Source organism: Oncorhynchus mykiss, chromosome 22, assembly GCF_057628025.1.
Source record: "Oncorhynchus mykiss isolate SJ-2025 chromosome 22, ASM5762802v1, whole genome shotgun sequence".
In the NCBI taxonomy this organism is placed as follows: Eukaryota; Metazoa; Chordata; class Actinopteri; order Salmoniformes; family Salmonidae; genus Oncorhynchus; species Oncorhynchus mykiss.
The window spans coordinates 51531336-51549983 of record NC_143043.1 but is presented as its reverse complement, the minus strand read 5'-3'; the positions used below and the strand labels follow the sequence as shown (position 1 = coordinate 51549983).

Sequence of the window (18648 nt, the reverse complement as noted above, 5' to 3'; positions counted from 1 at the left end):
TGTTCCTCCATCATGTACAGTAGACTACAGACAGACAATATGTTCCTCCATCATGTACAGTAGACTACAGACAATATGTTCCTCCATCATGTACAGTAGACTACAGACAATATGTTCCTCCATCATGTACAGTAGACTACAGACAGACAGTATGTTCCTCCATCATGTACAGTAGACTACAGACAGACAATATGTTCCTCCATCATGTACAGTAGACTACAGACAGACAATATGTTCCTCCAGTAGACTAGAGACAATATGTTCCTCCATCATGTACAGTAGACTACAGACAGACAATATGTTCCTCCATCATGTACAGTAGACTACAGACAATATGTTCCTCCATCATGTACAGTAGACTACAGACAGACAATATGTTCCTCCATCATGTACAGTAGACTACATACAGACAATATGTTCCTCCATCATGTACAGTAGACTACAGACAATATGTTCCTCCATCATGTACAGTAGACTACAGACAGACAATATGTTCCTCCATCATGTACAGTAGACTACAGACAATATGTTCCTCCATCATGTAAAGTAGACTACAGACAATATGTTCCTCCATCATGTACAGTAGACTACAGACAGACAATATGTTCCTCCATCATGTACAGTAGACTACAGACAATATGTTCCTCCATCATGTACAGTAGACTACAGACAGACAATATGTTCCTCCATCATGTACAGTAGACTACAGACAATATGTTCCTCCATCATGTACAGTAGACTACAGACAGACAATATGTTCCTCCATCATGTACAGTAGACTACAGACAATATGTTCCTCCATCATGTACAGTAGACTACAGACAGACAATATGTTCCTCCATCATGTACAGTAGACTACAGACAATATGTTCCTCCATCATGTACAGTAGACTACAGACAATATGATCCTCCATCATGTACAGTAGACTACAGACAACATGTTCCTCCATCATGTACAGTAGACTACAGACAGACAATATGTTCCTCCATCATGTACAGTAGACTACAGACAGACAATATGTTCCTCCATCATGTACAGTAGACTACAGACAATATGTTCCTCCATCATGTACAGTAGACTACAGACAATATGTTCCTCCATCATGTACAGTAGACTACAGACAATATGATCCTCCATCATGTACAGTAGACTACAGACAATATGTTCCTCCATCATGTACAGTAGACTACAGACAATATGTTCCTCCATCATGTACAGTAGACTACAGACAGACAATATGTTCCTCCATCATGTACAGTAGACTACAGACAATATGTTCCTCCATCATGTACAGTAGACTACAGACAACATGTTCCTCCATCATGTACAGTAGACTACAGACAATATGTTCCTCCATCATGTACAGTAGACTACAGACAGACAATATGTTAGTTCCTCCATCATGTACAGTAGACTACAGACAGACAATATGTTAGTTCCTCCATCATGTACAGTAGACTACAGACAGACAATATGTTCCTCCATCATGTACAGTAGACTACAGACAATATGTTCCTCCATCATGTCCAGTAGACTACAGACAATATGTTCCTCCATTGTATCCCTGAACCGACAAGGTGAAATATCTGTCGATGTGCCCTTGAGCAAGGCACTTAACCCTAATTGCTACAGGGTCCCCATCAATAACGGCTGATCCCTGGCCGTGAACCCACTCACATTAGGTTGTCTGAGGGAGATTTGGGATAGGCAAAACACATATTTTGATCGCAGTCGTACAGGTTACCAACTCGTACAAGCAGTGAAACAAGACAGATATATAGGGGCTCCTGAGTGGAGAGAGAGAGAGACCTTGAGATGCTGACAGTGATGGGTCAATAGAGACCTTGAGATGCTGACAGTGACGGGTCAATAGAGACCTTGAGATGCTGACAGTGATGGCTCAATAGAGACCTTGAGATGCTGACAGTGATGGCTCAATAGAGACCTTGAGATGCTGACAGTGACAGGTCAATAGAGACCTTGAGATGCTGACAGTGACGGGTCAATAGAGACCTTGAGATGCTGACAGTGATGGCTCAATAGAGACCTTGAGATGCTGACAGTGATGGCTCAATAGAGACTAGAGACCTTGAGATGCTGACAGTGACGGGTCAATAGAGACCTTGAGATGCTGACAGTGATGGCTCAATAGAGACCTTGAGATGCTGACAGTGATGGGTCAATAGAGACCTTGAGATGCTGACAGTGATGGGTCAATAGAGACCTTGAGATGCTGACAGTGACGGGTCAATAGAGACCTTGAGATGCTGACAGTGACAGGTCAATAGAGACCTTGAGATGCTGACAGTGATGGGTCAATAGAGACCTTGAGATGCTGACAGTGATGGGTCAATAGAGACCTTGAGATGCTGACAGTGACAGGTCAATAGAGACCTTGAGATGCTGACAGTGATGGGTCAATAGAGACCTTGAGATGCTGACAGTGATGGGTCAATAGAGACCTTGAGATGCTGACAGTGACGGGTCAATAGAGACCTTGAGATACTGCTTCTGCTGGTAACAGAATAGCCTCTGTTGGCATGATGTGACCGGCAGTTAAAGACTAAAAGGGAGGATCAATACTCTACTGATGGGATCTGATAACAGTTGACAGACTGGTCCATCCTTCTCGACAGGCAGTCACACACACTATCCCAGGCACTTCATCTGATCCCCCACATACAATAAAGTCTGGAAAGTGCATCCCACTCTCCATACACATAATAACCCTCCCCCTACACACATTAAGCTAAAAGCCCTAGTCAGCTCGGCGCTGGGAGATGGGAGAAAGAGAGAACAGAGTTAATGAGAGACCCTCCTCTCAGCAAATGAGAGGCAGAGAGAGAGAGTGAGAGAGAGCAACAGCTTTGACAGGGTCAACCGCAGCATTATTACTTCCTGTACAGACTGTCTGGCAGGCAGAGTGTAGCATTATGATGGAAGAGCTTCCTGTTGGCAGCTTTCAGATGTGTATCTATCAATATACACTATGTATACACAAAAGTCTGAGGGCACCCCTTCAAAATGACTGGATCTGGCTATTTCAGCCACACCCGTTGCTGACAGGTGTATAAAATTGAGCACACAGCCATGCAATCAACGTAGACAAACATTGGCAGGAGAATGGCCCATAGTGAAGAGCTCAGAGACTTTCAACATGGCACCTTCATAGGATGCCACCTTTCCAACAGTCAGTTTGTCATATTTCTACCCCGGTCAACTGTAAGTGCTGTTATTGTGAAGTGGAAACGTCTAGGAGCAACAACGGCTCAGCCGCAAAGTGGTAGACCACACAAACTCACAGAATGGGACTGCCGAGTGCTGAAGCGTGTAGCAAGAAAAAAAAGTCTGTCCTCAGTTGCAACACTCACTACCGAGTTCCAAACTGCCTTTGGAAGCAACGTCAGCACAAGAACTGTTCGTCGGGGGCTTCATGAAATGCGTTTCCATGGCAAAGGAACCGCACAGAAGCCTAAGATCACCATGCGCAATGCCAAGCATCGGCTCGAGTGGTGTAAAGCTCGCCACCATTGGACTCTGGAGCAGTGGAAACGCGTTCTCTGGAGTGATGAATCACGCTTCACCCTCTGGCAGTACGACAGACGAATCTTGGTTTGGCGGATGCCAGGAGAACGCTACCTGCCCCAATGCATAGTGCCAACTGTAAAGTTGGTCTGGGGCTGTTTTTCACAATGGTCTGAGGCTGTTTTTCATGGTTCGGGGTAGGCCCCTTAGATCCAGTGAAGGGAAATCTTCACGCTACAGCATACCATGACATTCTAGACGATTCTGTGCTTCCAACTTTGTGGCAAGAGTTTGGGAAAGGCCCTTCCTTGTTTCAGCATGACAATGCCCCTGTGCATAAAGCGAAGTTCATACAGAAATGGTCTGTCAAGATCGTTGTGGAAGAACTTGACTGGCCAGCAGAGCCCTGACCTCAACTCTATCGAACACGTTTGGGATGAATTGGAACGCAGACTGAAAGCCAGGCCTAATCACCCCAACATCAGTGCCAACCTCACTAATGCTCATTTATTTATTTATTTTTTATTTTACCTTTATTTAACCAGGTAGGCAAGTTGAGAACAAGTTCTCATTTACAATTGCGACCTGGCCAAGATAAAGCAAAGCAGTTCGACAGATACAACAACACAGAGTTACACATGGAGTAAAACAAACATACAGTCAATAATAAAGTATAAACAAGTCTATATACAATGTGAGCAAATGAGGTGAGAAGGGAGGTAAAGGCAAAAAAAGGCCTTGGTGGCAAGGTAAATACAATATAGCAAGTAAAACACTGGAATGGTAGTTTTGCAATGGAAGAATGTGCAAAGTAGAAATAAAAATAATGGGGTGCAAAGGAGCAAAATAAATAAATAAATTAAATACAGTTGGGAAAGAGGTAGTTGATAGGGCTAAATTATATGTGGGCTATGTACAGGTGCAGTAATCTGTGAGCTGCTCTGACAGTTGGTGCTTAAAGCTAGTGAGGGAGATAAGTGTTTCCAGTTTCAGAGATTTTTGTAGTTCGTTCCAGTCATTGGCAGCAGAGAACTGGAAAGAGAGGCGGCCAAAGAAAGAATTGGTTTTGGGGGTGACTAGAGAGATATACCTGCTGGAGCGTGTGCTACAGGTGGGAGATGCTATGGTGACCAGCGAGCTGAGATAAGGGGGGACTTTACCTAGCAGGGTCTTGTAGATGACATGGAGCCAGTGGGTTTGGCGACGAGTATGAAGCGAGGGCCAGCCAACGAGAGCGTACAGGTCGCAATGGTGGGTAGTGTATGGGGCTTTGGTGACAAAACGGATTGCACTGTGATAGACTGCATCCAGTTTGTTGAGTAGGGTATTGGAGGCTATTTTGTAAATTACATCGCCAAAGTCGAGGATTGGTAGGATGGTCAGTTTTACAAGGGTATGTTTGGCAGCATGAGTGAAGGATGCTTTGTTGCGAAATAGGAAGCCAATTCTAGATTTAACTTTGGATTGGAGATGTTTGATATGGGTCTGGAAGGAGAGTTTACAGTCTAACCAGACACCTAAGTATTTGTAGTTGTCCACGTATTCTAAGTCAGAGCCGTCCAGAGTAGTGATGTTGGACAGGCGGGTAGGTGCAGGTAGTGATCGGTTGAAGAGCATGCATTTAGTTTTACTTGTATTTAAGAGCAGTTGGAGGCCACGGAAGGAGAGTTGTATGGCATTGAAGCTTGCCTGGAGGGTTGTTAACACAGTGTCCAAAGAAGGGCCGGAAGTATACAGAATGGTGTCGTCTGCGTAGAGGTGGATCAGAGACTCACCAGCAGCAAGAGCGACCTCATTGATGTATACAGAGAAGAGAGTCGGTCCAAGAATTGAACCCTGTGGCACCCCCATAGAGACTGCCAGAGGTCCGGACAACAGACCCTCAGATTTGACACACTGAACTCTATCAGAGAAGTAGTTGGTGAACCAGGCGAGGCAATCATTTGAGAAACCAAGGCTGTTGAGTCTGCCGATGAGGATGTGGTGATTGACAGAGTCGAAAGCCTTGGCCAGATCAATGAATACGGCTGCACAGTAATGTTTCTTATCGATGGCGGTTAAGATATCGTTTAGGACCTTGAGCGTGGCTGAGGTGCACCCATGACCAGCTCTGAAACCAGATTGCATAGCAGAGAAGGTATGGTGAGATTCAAAATGGTCGGTAATCTGTTTGTTGACTTGGCTTTCGAAGACCTTAGAAAGGCATGGTAGGATAGATATAGGTCTGTAGCAGTTTGGGTCAAGAGTGTCCCCCCCTTTGAAGAGGGGGATGACCGCAGCTGCTTTCCAATCTTTGGGAATCTCAGACGACACGAAAGAGAGGTTGAACAGGCTAGTAATAGGGGTGGCAACAATTTCGGCAGATAATTTTAGAAAGAAAGGGTCCAGATTGTCTAGCCCGGCTGATTTGTAGGGGTCCAGATTTTGCAGCTCTTTCAGAACATCAGCTGAATGGATTTGGGAGAAGGAGAAATGGGGAAGGCTTGGGCGAGTTGCTGTTGGGGGTGCAGTGCTGTTGACAGGGGTAGGAGTAGCCAGGTGGAAAGCATGGCCAGCAGTAGAAAAATGCTTATTGAAATTTTCAATTATGGTGGATTTATCAGTGGTGACAGTGTTTCCTATCTTCAGTGCAGTGGGCAGCTGGGAGGAGGTGTTCTTATTCTCCATGGACTTTACAGTGTCCCAGAACTTTTTTGAGTTAGTGTTGCAAGAAGCAAATTTCTGCTTGAAAAAGCTAGCCTTGGCTTTTCTAACTGCCTGTGTATAATGGTTTCTAGCTTCCCTGAACAGCTGCATATCACGGGGGCTGTTCGATGCTAATGCAGAACGCCATAGGACGTGTTTGTGTTGATTAAGGGCAGTCAGGTCTGGGGAGAACCAAGGGCTATATCTGTTCCTGGTTCTAAATTTCTTGAATGGGGCATGTTTATTTAAGATGGTTAGGAAGGCATTTTTAAAAAATATCCAGGCATCCTCTACTGACGGGATGAGGTCAATATCATTCCAGGATACCCCGGCCAGGTCGATTAGAAAGGCCTGCTCGCTGAAGTGTTTCAGGGAGCGTTTTACAGTGATGAGAGGAGGTCGTTTGACCGCTGACCCATTACGGATGCAGGCAATGAGGCAGTGATCGCTGAGATCTTGGTTGAAGACAGCAGAGGTGTATTTAGAGGGGAAGTTGGTTAGGATGATATCTATGAGGGTGCCCGTGTTTAAGGCTTTGGGGAGGTACCTGGTAGGTTCATTGATAATTTGTGTGAGATTGAGGGCATCAAGTTTAGATTGTAGGATGGCTGGGGTGTTAAGCATGTTCCAGTTTAGGTCGCCTAGCAGCACGAGCTCTGAAGATAGATGGGGGGCAATCAGTTCACATATGGTGTCCAGAGCACAGCTGGGGGCAGAGGGTGGTCTATAGCAGGCGGCAACGGTGAGAGACTTGTTTTTAGAAAGGTGGATTTTTAAAAGTAGAAGTTCAAATTGTTTGGGTACAGACCTGGATAGTAGGACAGAACTCTGCAGGCTATCTTTGCAGTAAATTGCAACACCGCCCCCTTTGGCAGTTCTATCTTGTCTGAAAATGTTGTAGTTTGGAATTAAAATGTCTGAATTTTTGGTGGTCTTCCTAAGCCAGGATTCAGACACAGCTAGAACATCCGGGTTGGCAGAGTGTGCTAAAGCAGTGAATAGAACAAACTTAGGGAGGAGGCTTCTAATGTTAACATGCATGAAACCAAGGCTATTACGGTTACAGAAGTCGTCAAAAGAGAGCGCCTGGGGAATAGGAGTGGAGCTAGGCACTGCAGGGCCTGGATTCACCTCTACATCGCCAGAGGAACATAGGAGGAGTAGAATAAGGGTGCGACTAAAAGCAATAAGAATTGGTCGTCTAGAACGTCTGGAACAGAGAGTAAAAGGAGGTTTCTGGGGGCGATAAAATAGCATCAAGGTATAATGTACAGACAAAGGTAAGGTAGGATGTGAATACAGTGGAGGTAAACCTAGGTATTGAGTGATGAAGAGAGAGATATTGTCTCTAGAAACATCATTGAAACCAGGAGATGTCATTGCATGTGTGGGTGGTGGAACTAATAGGTTGGATAAGGTATAGTGAGCAGGACTAGAGGCTCTACAGTGAAATAAGCCAATAAACACTAACCAGAACAGCAATGGACAAGACATATTGACATTAAGGAGAGGCATGCTTAGTCGAGTGATCAAAAGGGTCCAGTGAGTGGAGAGGTTGGTTTAGGGTCACGGCGATTTAGACAGCTAGCCAAGCCAACCGGTAGCAAGCTAGCATAGGATGGAGTCTGTTGTTAGCCACCTCTTGCGTTCGGTCAGTAGATTAGTGGGGTTCCGTGTGGTAGAGGGGATTAATCCAAATCACACAACAACAAAAATAAGAACAATAGATATAGTTATAGAGGCCCGAGAAGAAAACATAATAATTCAAATAAATAAATTGTCCGATTGTCTATTCAGATAGCAGCCGGAAAGACAGCTAACGGTTAGCGGGCCGCAGATGGGCGTTCCGGTAACGTCGTGACAGAGGAGCCAGCCGGATCTCCTTCAGGTAGATAACGTCGGCAGTCCGGTTGTGAAGGCCCGGTGGGGCTCCGCGTAGGCAGTGAAACGGGTCCGGATAGGTGACTGCAGCCCAGGAGTGAATGATGGAACTCAGGCGTGATTGACGGAGCTGGCTAGCACCGGAACAATCAATGTTTGCTCCGGAATCGACGAAAGCCGACTGTCACACGGATAGCAGCTAGCTAGCTGTGAGATCCGGGTATGAATGTCCAGAGAGCAGTTGAAATCCAGGGACATGGAGAGAAAAATTGGTCCGGTATGTTCCGTTCCGAGCCGCGCTGCGCCGTACAAAACTGGCGATAGATTTTCGATAGATTTTCGAACTAAAGGACAGCCGATGACCACAAACCGTGGTTAGCTTCTGGGCTAGCTCCTGGCTAGCTTCTGGCTAGTTTCTGGCCAGCCTCCTGGAGTTTCTGGCTAGCTTCCTGAAGGATTGCAGATCTGAGGTAAATAATACTTTTTTATAAATATAAATTGGTGAGGCTGGTTGCAGGAGAGTGTTTAGAAGATGAGTTGATGGAAAATAAAAATAAAATGTATGTGAAAAAAGTTGTAAATATATATATATACAGGACACGACAAGACGAGGACAAAAGACGTCTGAACTGCTATGCGATCTTGGATTAAATTCAGCTCATGGCTGAATGGAAGCAAGTCCCTGCAGCAATGTTCCAAGATCAAGTGGAAGCTGTTATAGAAGCAAAGGGCGGACCAACTCCATATTAAATCCCATGATTTTGGAATGAGGTGTTCAACGAGCAGGTGTGCGTCATGTCGTGTGTTTGTCATTTAGCGGAAGCTTCTATCCAAAGTGACTTAGTCATACGTGAACGCGTCTCGACAACGCGCGCTCGAACGCGTCTCGACAACGTGCGCTCGAACGCGTCTCATGTCTAATTACATTTATTTTATTTAACCTTTATTCAACTTTCATTTAACTAGACAAGTCAGTTAAATAACAAATTCTTATTGACAACGACGGCCTACCCTGGGGCAAACCCGGACAACGCTGGGCCAATTGAGCCGCCCTATAGGACTTCCAATCACGGCAGGATGTGATACCGCCTGGATTCGAACCAGGAACTGTAGTGATGCCTATTGCCCTGAGATGCATATAAAGAGATGTAGATATATACTGTAGCTGTGTGTGTGTGTGCGTGCGTGATAAAAAGGTTATTCCCCTAGAGCAGGGGTAATTAAATTGTACCCTGAAGGTCCAGACTAATGCTGGTTTTCTGTTCTACCTGATAATATCATTGCACCCATCTGGTATCCCAGGTCTAAACCAGTCCATAAATTAGTATACATTTGAGCGTTCGAGTCTCACCTGTCTCCAGTGGTTCTCGAACACCATGAGGCAGGTCTCTGGGTCAGCAGTACAGGGACTGGAGGGTGCTACGTTCCTACTGGACCTGCCCCCCGGACCTCGAGGGGTCAGCCGGCTCAGCCAACTCATCCTGACCTCCAGAGGGATCAAGGGTCAGAGATCAGGGTTCAGAGAAGAGGGGGGAAGAGAGGCCCTGGCACATGAACTACAGGGTAGGAGAGAAGGAAGGGGTTGAGAGAGGGTTCAGGAGAGGAGGTGGCGGTTCAGGAGAGGCGGAGAAGGTCAGGAGAGGTGGAGGAGGGGAGTCAGGAGAGGAGGAGGGATCAGCAGAGGGGGGGGGGGGGGGGGGGGGGGGGGTCAGGAAAGGAGGAGGAGGGGGGGGGTTGGGAAAGGAGGAGGAGGGAGGAGGGGTCAGGAGAGGAGGAGGAGGGGAGTCAGGAGAGGAGGAGGGATCAGCAGAGGGGGGGGGGGTCAGGAAAGGAGGAGGAGGAGGGGGGGGGGGGGGTTGGGAAAGGAGGAGGAGGGAGGAGGGGTCAGGAGAGGAGGAGGGATGCGCAGAGGGGGGGGGTCAGAAAAGGAGAGTCCAGATAGAGGGGGATGAGGAAAAAGAGGAGGGGGGGGGGGTTCTGCTGTGGTTGCAGGGGTGAGGCTGTACTTCGGTGTCAGTGTCACCGTGATAACAGGTCAGCGGTGGTCAGTTGGGGGGTTGGGTGTCTGTGCAGGGGGATGCGCGTCGGCTCTCCCTGAAGACCCTGTCATCCAGTCTGCAGCCAACACCACTCCATGCCTAGGCAGAGGACCCGCAGCACTGCAGGGACACAACAGAGGTTAGGGTTATTACAATACAGACAAAGAGACAGACAGAGACGTCCTGGGGCTGTGTTCACAAACACATGCAGACCCCACAGAGCCCCAGGACAGCAACACAGTTAGACACAAACGTAAAAGAAACCTATGACTATGTACTTGACCAGCACAAAAACATCCTTTGGCGTTCTGCATTAGCATCGAATAGCCCCCGTGATATGCAACTTTTCAGGGAAGTTAGGAACCAATATACACAGGCAGTTAGGAAAGCAAAGGCTAGCTTTTTCAAGCAGAAATTTACATCCTGAAGCACAAACTCAAACATGTTCTGGGACATGGTAAAGTCCATGGAGAATAAGAGCACCTCCTCCCAGCTGCCCACTGCATTCAGGCTAGGAAACACTGTCACCACCGATAAATCCACTATTTATTTTTTATTTTTTTATTTCACCTTTATTTAACCAGGTAGTCAAGTTGAGAACAAGTTCTCATTTACAATTGCGACCTGGCCAAGATAGGGCAAAGCAGTTCGACACATACAACGACACAGAGTTACACATGGAGTAAAACAAACATACAGGGCTAAATTATAGGTGGGCTATGTACAGGTGCACTATAATTGAGAATTTCAATGAGCATTTTTCTGCGGCTGGCCATGCGTTCCACCTGGCTACCCCTACCCCGACCAACAGCCCTCCACCCCCCACAGCAACTCGCCCAAGCCCCCACCATTTCTCCTTCACCCAAATAGCTGATGTTCTGAAAGAGCTGCAAAATCTGGACCTTTACAAATCAGCTGGAATAGACAATCTGGACCCTCTCTTTCTAAAATGATCTGCCGAAATTGTTGCAGCCCTTATTACTAGCCTGTTCAACCTCTCTTTCATATCGTCTGAGATTCCCAAAGATTGGAAAGCTGCCACGGTCATCCCCCTCTTCAAAGGGGGAGACACTCTAGACCCAAACTGCTACAGGCCTATATCTATTCTACCCTGCCTTTCTAAGGTCTTCGAAAGCCAATTTAACAAACAGATTTTCAACCATTTTGAATCCCACCGTACCTTCTCCGCTATGCAATCTGGTTTCAGAGCTGGTCATGGGTGCACCTCATGCTCAAGGTCCTAAACGACATCATAAAGAGACATTACTGTGCAGCCGTATTCATCGACCTGGCCAAGGCTTTCGACTCTGTCAATCACCACATTTTTATTGGCAGACTCAACAGCCTTGGTTTCTCAATTGATTGCCTCGTCTGGTTCACCAACTACTTCTCTGATAGAGTTCAGTGTGTCAAATCAGAGGGCCTGTTGTCCGGACCTCTGGCAGTCTCTATGGGGGTGCCACAGGGTTAAATTCTCGGGCCGACTCTCTTCTCTGTATACATCAATGATGTCGCTCTTGCTGCTGGTGATTCTCTGATCCACCTCTACGCAGACGACACCATTCTGTATACCTCTGGCCCTTCTTTGGACACTGTCTTAACTAACCTTCAATGCCATACAACTCTCCTTCCGTGGCCTCCAACTACTCTTAAATGCAAGTAAAACTAAATGCATGCTCTTCAACCGATCGCTGCCCGCACCTGCCTGCCCGTCCAGCATCACTACTCTGGACAGATCTGACATAGAATATGTGGACAACTACAAATACCTAGGGGTCTGGTTAGACTGTAAACTCTCCTTCCAGCATCTCCAATCCAAAATTAAATCTAAAATTGGCTTCCTATTTTGCAACAAAGCATCCTTCACTCATGCTGCCAAACATACCCTAGTAAAACTGACCATCCTACCGATCCTCAACTTGTCATTTACAAAACTGTTGTTGTTGAATTGCTTTGCTTTATCTTGGCCAGGTCACAGTTGCAAATGAGAACTCGTTCTCAACTAGCCTACCTGGTTAAATAAAGGTGAAATCAATTTTAAAAAGTAAAAATATACAGACTCAGTGAGCATAGCCTTGCTATTGAGAAAGGCCACCGTAGACAGACCTGTCTCTCAAGAGGAGACAGGCTATGTGCACACTGACCACAAAACGAGGTTGAAACTGAACTGCACTTCCTAACCTCCTGCCAAATGTATGACCATATTATAAACACAATATTGCCTTGCTTATGAAGAAATAACCTAAAAATCGGTTAAGTTTTTATTTTGTATATTTTTTTTATTTTACCCCTTCTCCTCAATTTTGATCTTATCTCATCGCTGGAAGGCAAAGGTCAAGTCATGCATCCTCCAAAACATGATCTGACAAACCGCGCTTCTTAACACCCGCCAATTTAACCCGGAAGCCAGCTGTAACCAATGTGTCAGAGGAAACACCGTTCAACTGACGACCAAGGTCAACATGCAGGCGCCCGGCCCGCATCGACGATGCCTGCCGTTTTACGGGCTCCTAACCAACTGTGCTATTTTGATAGTTTTTTCACATTGTTTATTTTAAACATAATGTTTCTGCTACCGTCTCTTATGACTGAAAAGAGCTTCTGGACATCAGAACAGTGATTACTCACCTCGAACTGGACGGAGGAGGGCGGGGTGCCTTGTAAGAACTTGCAGACAAGCAGGTAAACCACCACTACACCCCATATTATTGGCCAACGTTCAATCATTGGAAAACCAACTGGACTATCTATGATTAAGACTACACTACCAACGGGACATTATAAACTGTAATATCTTATGTTTCACCGTGATGTGGCTGAACGAAGACACGGATAACATAGAGCTGGCTGGCTTCTCCGTGCAGCGACAGGACAGAGCAGCTATGTCTGGTAAGACGAAGGGCGCGCACGCGTGTGTGTGTGTGTGTGTGTCTATTTGTCAATAACTGCTGGTGCGCGATGTCTAATATTAAAAAGTCTCGAGGTAATGCTCGCCTGAGGTAGAATACCTCAGGATAAGCTGTAGACCACACTATCTACCAAGAGAGTTCTCATCTATATTATTCGTAGCCGTCTATTTACCACCACAGACCAATGCTGGCACTAAGACCAGCACTCAACCAACTCTATAAGGCCATAAGCAAACAAGAACATGCTCATCCAGAAGTGGTGCTCCTAGTGGCCGGGGACATTAATGCAGGCAAACTTAAATAAGTTTTACCTCATTTCTACCAGCATGTCACATGTGCAGCCAGAGAAAAATATATATTTTTTTTAAATAATTATAAAAATAATTAAAAACACTCTGGACCACCTACACGCCACACATAGAGATGCATACAAAGCTCTCACTCACCTGCCATTTGGTAAATCTGACCACAATTCTATCCTCCTGATTCCTGCTTACAAGCAAAAACTAAAGCAGGAACTTCCAGTGACTCTCTCAATACGGAAGTGGTCAGATGACGCGGATGATATGCTACAGGACTGTTTTGCTAGCACAGACTGCTACCATCTCCCCCCCCCATCCTAACCCAGAAGAGCAGCACGGGGCCCCAGTCACCCATCCTAACCCAGAAGAGCAGCACGGGGCCCCAGTCCCCCATCCTAACCCAGAAGAGCAGCACGGGGCCCCAGCCCCCCATCCTAACCCAGAAGAGCAGCACGGGGCCCCAGCCCCCCATCCTAACCCAGAAGAGCACGGGGCCCCAGCCCCCCATCCTAACCCAGAAGAGCACAGGGCCCCAGCCCACACAGACAGAGGAAGTTCACCTAGTGTGGTTTGTGTAACGAGCAACGCTGATGTAGCCAAATGTCTCATCCAAGCGTTAGTTTCATCACCGTAGTTATGGGGAGCATAGAGCCATTTAGAGTCATATAGAGCTTAAAAAGGACAGTCAGTAAGTACTCTGTGTGGGGTTCCTAGTACTACTTACTGTTCTGCTGAAGTTATTGCTTATAGCATATAGGGATGAGAAAAATGTACAAGCCACACAGTCTCTCGGTTGATCTCTCACTCGTGACTGACGTTAAAAGTAGAGAGCTGGGATAAAGACAGAGTTAGAGAGGAATGTATTGCTCTGTGGCTGAGACGGGACAGACACATTTAACACAACTTTTTAAAAAAGGAACTGAGAGTGAACATATGAGTGATTCGTCTTTAATATCCGGGGTGGGCTACCACAGACAGCATAATCTCCATACCATTATTCCATCTCATCGATCTACATTCTTCACAGAAGCAGTTGGTGTCTTGAACATCCCCCCCCCCCCCCCCCCCCCCACACACACACACACACACACATTTCCACGTTCCAAATCACGACAAAACAACTGACTGCTATACTTGGCTCAGGACGAGAGAGAAAGAGAGCAAAGGCTGCTGGGAGATAAAGTAGGTTATCGTATCGCCTCAGAGAGTCACTATGATTCATAGAGGTTTGCTTACACCACTTGTACAGCGAGAGAGAGAGACAGGTTCTACAAAAACAACACCATCTTACCTGAACACTTGCTCAGCGTCTGTCTGGGCTAAACCTCCATTTTGGCTCCGGTCCACAGAGGGAGGAGGAAGCCCTGGCTCATGGCCCTAGCTGGCTGCTCCAGTGCAACGCTGGCTTTTCAAGCAAGTCACCAACCAGCAGCGATTGGCTTAGCCTTGATTAGCCCCAACTGCTCTCCCAGGACTGAAAGTCAACCACCACCTAGACAGAGAGGAGAGGGTTTGGTTATAAGCTGGTAAGCCGGTGTATTGTATCACACAGGTCTAGTCTGACAGAGAGAAACGCAGACAGAGGTGACACAGAAGTGACACAGAAGGTGTTAAACTGGGTGTACGCTACATGATTTAGCTGCCTCAGACTAGCTTGAGATCGGAGCCAAAATCCTCCATGTCTCAGAGCGCGTGGTCACAGACGCAATCGGGAGGGCTTACCGATCCCAGCTGTCCTGATATTTCCTGAACATGTTTTATTTGTATTTATTTTTTAAACTAGGAAAACAAAATACGCAACGCTCTTGTAGTGTTGAGATGTGCAACACGTTTTGAGAACACTGATCAGCAATAGCCAATGAGAGGCTGCCAGAGAAGAAGCCAGTAAGAAGAGGATGTTATTTCACAACACCCAGAGTGACTCTCCAGCAGGACACATGACTGCTAGTACGTGTTTCTACAGTCCGCTACAGACATAGGTGGTCCGTCCATAAGCTAAGCTTCAGCTAAAGATAATTGAATTACCAAAAAAAATGAGCCTAATTTGCCTACTCCTGTCTACAAAAAAAAAGAAATAAAAATCTTTCAAAATAGGCTACTACACCAGATCGCATGATTTGGCCACAGAGGATCATTAGATTCTTAAAATAAAATTGGGAATAAAAATTTTAAGAAGCATTCACCTACAGTCGGAAGGGCCTGCAATTTGGACAGCCAGTGCGGCAAACACCAGAGGATTGCTGAGTTGTGACTAAGTGACAAAGTAAAAAGTAGGAGCCCAGCCAAGGCATAAAGCAATATTTAATCTTCATCTGGAAAGTGCAACCATCTCTGCAGCACTCCATCAATCAGGCCTTTATGGTAGATTGGCCAGATGGAGGTCTCTCCTCAGTAAAAGGCACATGACAGCCTGCTTGGAGTTTGCCAAAAGGACTCTCAGACCATGAGAAACATGATTCTCTGGTCTGATGAAACCAAGATTGAACTCTTCAGCCTAAATGCCAAGCATCACATCTGGGAGAAACCTGTCACCATCCTTATGCAGAAGAATGGTGGTGGTGGCAGCATCATCATGCTGTGGGGATGTGTCTCAGCAACAGGGACCGGGAGACTAGTCAGGATCATGGGAAAGATGAACGGAGCAAAGTACAGAGAGTTCCTTGATGAAAAACTGCTCTAGAGCTCTCAGTGCCTCAGGGGAACACCTTCCAACAAGACAATAACTCTAAGTACACAGCCAAGACATTGCAGGAGTGGCTTCGGGATATGTCTCTGAAATGTGGCCCAGCCAGAGCCCGGACTTGAACCCGATCGAACATCTCTGGAGAGACCTGAAAATAGCTGTGCAGCGACAGAGCATGAGGGGATCTGCACAGAAGAATGGGAGAAACTCCCCAAATACAGGTGTGACAAGCATTTAGAATCATATGCATGACTCAAGGCTGTAATCACTGCCCAATGTGCTTTCTGCTTTGTCATTCTGTGTGTAGATTGATGAGGGGGGGAAAGCTATTTAATTCATTTTAGAATAAGGCTGTAACGAAACAAAATGTGGTAAAGTCAAGGGATCTAAATACTTTCCAAAGGCACTGTGTGTGTGTGTGTGTGTGTGTGTGTGTGTATTTATTTGCTAAAGCAAATACAGTGTAACAAAGCCCACGTGGGCTGGGAATCCTGAAGATGACACTTTAATCAAATAAATAATGTACAACATGTTTTAAGGCAAGGGGAAGCTCAAAACATTGTATTTATTTCTGTAGACACAGGAGACGGCTAATTAGGCTATATCACTTCGATAATTTACTCAGGGAAAGCTTAGCTTCCCCCTAGCCTTACGGACCCAACGCCTATGAGCCTGTCAATTTACTACTGTCTCATAGTAGAAGCGTTGACCTACTATTCTATTAGTCAGCTTGTCGACAAAGAAGTTGTGGGACTAAAGATCTCAAATCCCTACAACCAGTAAGCCTAGGATACATAAAACATAAAACAAAATAAACAAGGAGGTCAGAAATGTTGATTAAAAAAAAAATACTAGTTTAACATTATTAGCGCAGCTACGTGTGAATGTTTGTTTGGATACCGGATAAAGACAGTTGGAAAACCAATAGAACATGAGAGCAATAAGGCTACTGGTTTCAATCGCAAAGTCATATTTTGTATTTTTATTTATTCATTATTTTACCAGGTAAGTTGACTGAGAACACATTCTCATTTGCAGCAACAACCTGGGGGATAGTTACAAGAGAGAGGAGGGGGATGAATGAGCCAATTGTAAACTGGGGATGATTAGGTGACCGTGATGGTACGATGGACCACTTGGACAGCTAAGCCAGGACACCCGGGTTAACACCCCTACTCTTACGATAAGTGCCATGGGATCTTTAATGACCTCAGAGAGTCAGGACACCCATTTAACGTCCCACCCGAAAGACGGCACCCTACACAGGGCAGTGTCCCCAATCACTGCCCTGGGGCATTGGGATATTTTTTTAGACCAGAGGAAAGAGTGCCTCCTACTGGCCCTCCAACACCACTTCCAGTAGCATCTGGTCTCCCATCCAGGGACTGACCAGGACCAACCCTGCTTAGCTTCAGAAGCAAGCCAGCCGTGGGATGCAGGGTGGTATGTAGGGTGGGATGCAGGGTGGTATGCAGCTGGCTAAAACATGCCTCCTAATATATATATAGTAAAACATTCAGGTATCAAACTATGAAGTAGCTATACGTTTACAAAATCCATACTACCTCCGTTGCCTATGCATTTGAATGGCGAATCAATATTTGGAAGCGCGCATCAATTACCAGTTGAGAAATAAAAAACAGTAGCTCTTTAAATCAATTAAACCCCTCAAAAATAATGTAAGGCAGATATCACCAGCGAACTAAAACCCTGATACAGCTAAGCTGAAGGCTCAACATTTCAGACATAAAAACCATCAAGTGAACCTTTCGATCCCTGGCCTAACGTCGGTAAATAAGAGAAGAAGAACTATATAAAACGGTTACAATCAAAAGGGGATTTCATTTTTCAGGTTACATTCCTCAGTGGAGTAAAATGTCGGTAAGTTCAAAGTTCAGCTGCTCAGATTCCAATGCTAGTAACAATGAGATGGCAAATAAAATGTATCCCAGTAGGACAGAGGTCATCAGTTAGACCGAGGCCATCATTAAGACCGAGGTCATCAGTAAGACAGAGGTCATTAGTAAGACAGAGGTCATCAGTAAGACAGAGGTCATCAGTAGGACAGAGGTCATCAGTAGGACAGAGGTCATCAGTAGGACAGAGGTCACCAGTAGGACAGAGGTCATCAGTAGGACAGAGGTCATCAGTAAGACAGAGGACATCAATAAGTGAACAGAACTAAACCTTTCTGTTCACACTGACCGACAGAGCAGAAGTGAGAAATGTTATAGCCTGCCTGAGCACAGTGAGGCTTTTTGGCACCGGCTGACCCTCAAACCTAGGAGCAGTTTAGGTGAAACATGTTCAACAGCGGCTGACCCTCAAACCTAGGAGCAGTTTAGGTGAAACATGTTCAACAGCGGCTGACCCTCAAACCTAGGAGCAGTTTAGGTGAAACATGTTCAACAGCGGCTGACCCTCAAACCTAGGAGCAGTTTAGGTGAAACATGTTCAACAGCGGCTGACCCTCAAACCTAGGAGCAGTTTAGGTGAAACATGTTCAGCAGCAGCTGACTCTGTTACAGTCCGAATTTACACATCACATTACTGAGTATCACTCTCCATATTTACAACACATTACTGAGTATCGCTCTCCATATTGACAACACATTACTGAGTA

General features: G+C 45.9%; 1 protein-coding gene across 1 annotated transcript in view; it reads right to left on the bottom strand.

The window, feature by feature from the left end:
- Nucleotides 1-18648, bottom strand: part of LOC110502172 (FHF complex subunit HOOK-interacting protein 1B) — a 70547-nt gene that overhangs the window by 38082 nt on the left and 13817 nt on the right. The window contains exons 2-3 of the mRNA XM_090216322.1: nucleotides 14634-14834; nucleotides 9444-10251 (exon numbers count right to left, since the gene is read on the bottom strand). Of these exons, the coding sequence (XP_090072448.1) occupies nucleotides 9444-9572 (129 nt within the window). The 5' untranslated portion in view covers nucleotides 9573-10251; nucleotides 14634-14834. The remainder of the gene's footprint in view (nucleotides 1-9443; nucleotides 10252-14633; nucleotides 14835-18648) is intronic.